Source organism: Suricata suricatta, unplaced genomic scaffold (genome assembly GCF_006229205.1).
Source record: "Suricata suricatta isolate VVHF042 unplaced genomic scaffold, meerkat_22Aug2017_6uvM2_HiC HiC_scaffold_27709, whole genome shotgun sequence".
NCBI classification, from domain to species: Eukaryota; Metazoa; Chordata; class Mammalia; order Carnivora; family Herpestidae; genus Suricata; species Suricata suricatta.
In genome coordinates this window covers 1-777 of record NW_021873447.1, presented here as the reverse complement: position 1 = coordinate 777, position 777 = coordinate 1, and the positions used below count along the sequence as shown (strand labels likewise).

Below are 777 nucleotides of genomic sequence, written 5' to 3'. Positions count from 1 at the left end.
GAAGCTGTAGGTGAAATACAATTGTAATTGTACAATGAATGGCCTTCAACATTTATGGGGAGAGAAAGAGACAGAGATGGAAACTCTTCGGCACTTTATTCTTCTTTCATCAGACCAGGCGCCTCCGGAAGCCGTGGGAAATCACAGTGCTTTGGTATTTGGAGAGCGGTGAATGTAAAGGCATATCTGCAATTTTTATTTCTGGTGGGCCTTTCTTCAAGACAACTTTACGATCTTCCCCATGACAAAGCCTTTCGCTGTGATTCAAAAACAGAGAATCTTCTAAAGGGCCAGCATGGATTCCACACATTCCTGCGCGCTAAGGAGGGAAAAATCAGCCATAATTCACACCAAACAGCACTTTGTTAGACGAAGATGGAGATTCCCCAATAGTTTTCCTAACTAACCCCGCTAAGGAGGAAAGCCTAATGGACACAGCAATAGAACATCCCTTTTTCTTAAAAGCAGTGCTCTCTGGCTGGGGTCTGGACCACCAGGAAGAGCGGTGTGGACAGCTGGCTACTTATGTACTTACTTACACACTGCTTATGTGGCCGTGTACATGTCATTTGCCCTGCTGTGAGACTCAGTTTTCTCAAATATAAAATGGCCATTTAAAAAATGCTTATTTTTGAGAGAGAGAATGAGTGGGGGAGGGGCAGAGAGAGAGGGAGACACAGAATCAGAAGCAGGCTCCAGGCTCTGAGCTGTCAGCACAGAGCCTGACATGGGGCTCAAACCCATGAACCTCGAGATCATGACTGAGCTGAAGCTGGA

The 777-nt window shown here is 45.8% G+C and overlaps 1 protein-coding gene across 1 annotated transcript; it reads right to left on the bottom strand.

Moving 5' to 3' along the window:
* Positions 1–5: 5 nt before the first annotated feature.
* On the bottom strand, positions 6–319 carry TEX43 (testis expressed 43; the record flags this gene model as incomplete). Its single annotated transcript, XM_029931396.1, has 1 exon — positions 6–319. A coding segment is annotated over one exon (210 nt), but the record flags the coding sequence as incomplete, so codon positions are not given.
* Between the last annotated feature and the right edge of the window lie 458 nt (positions 320–777).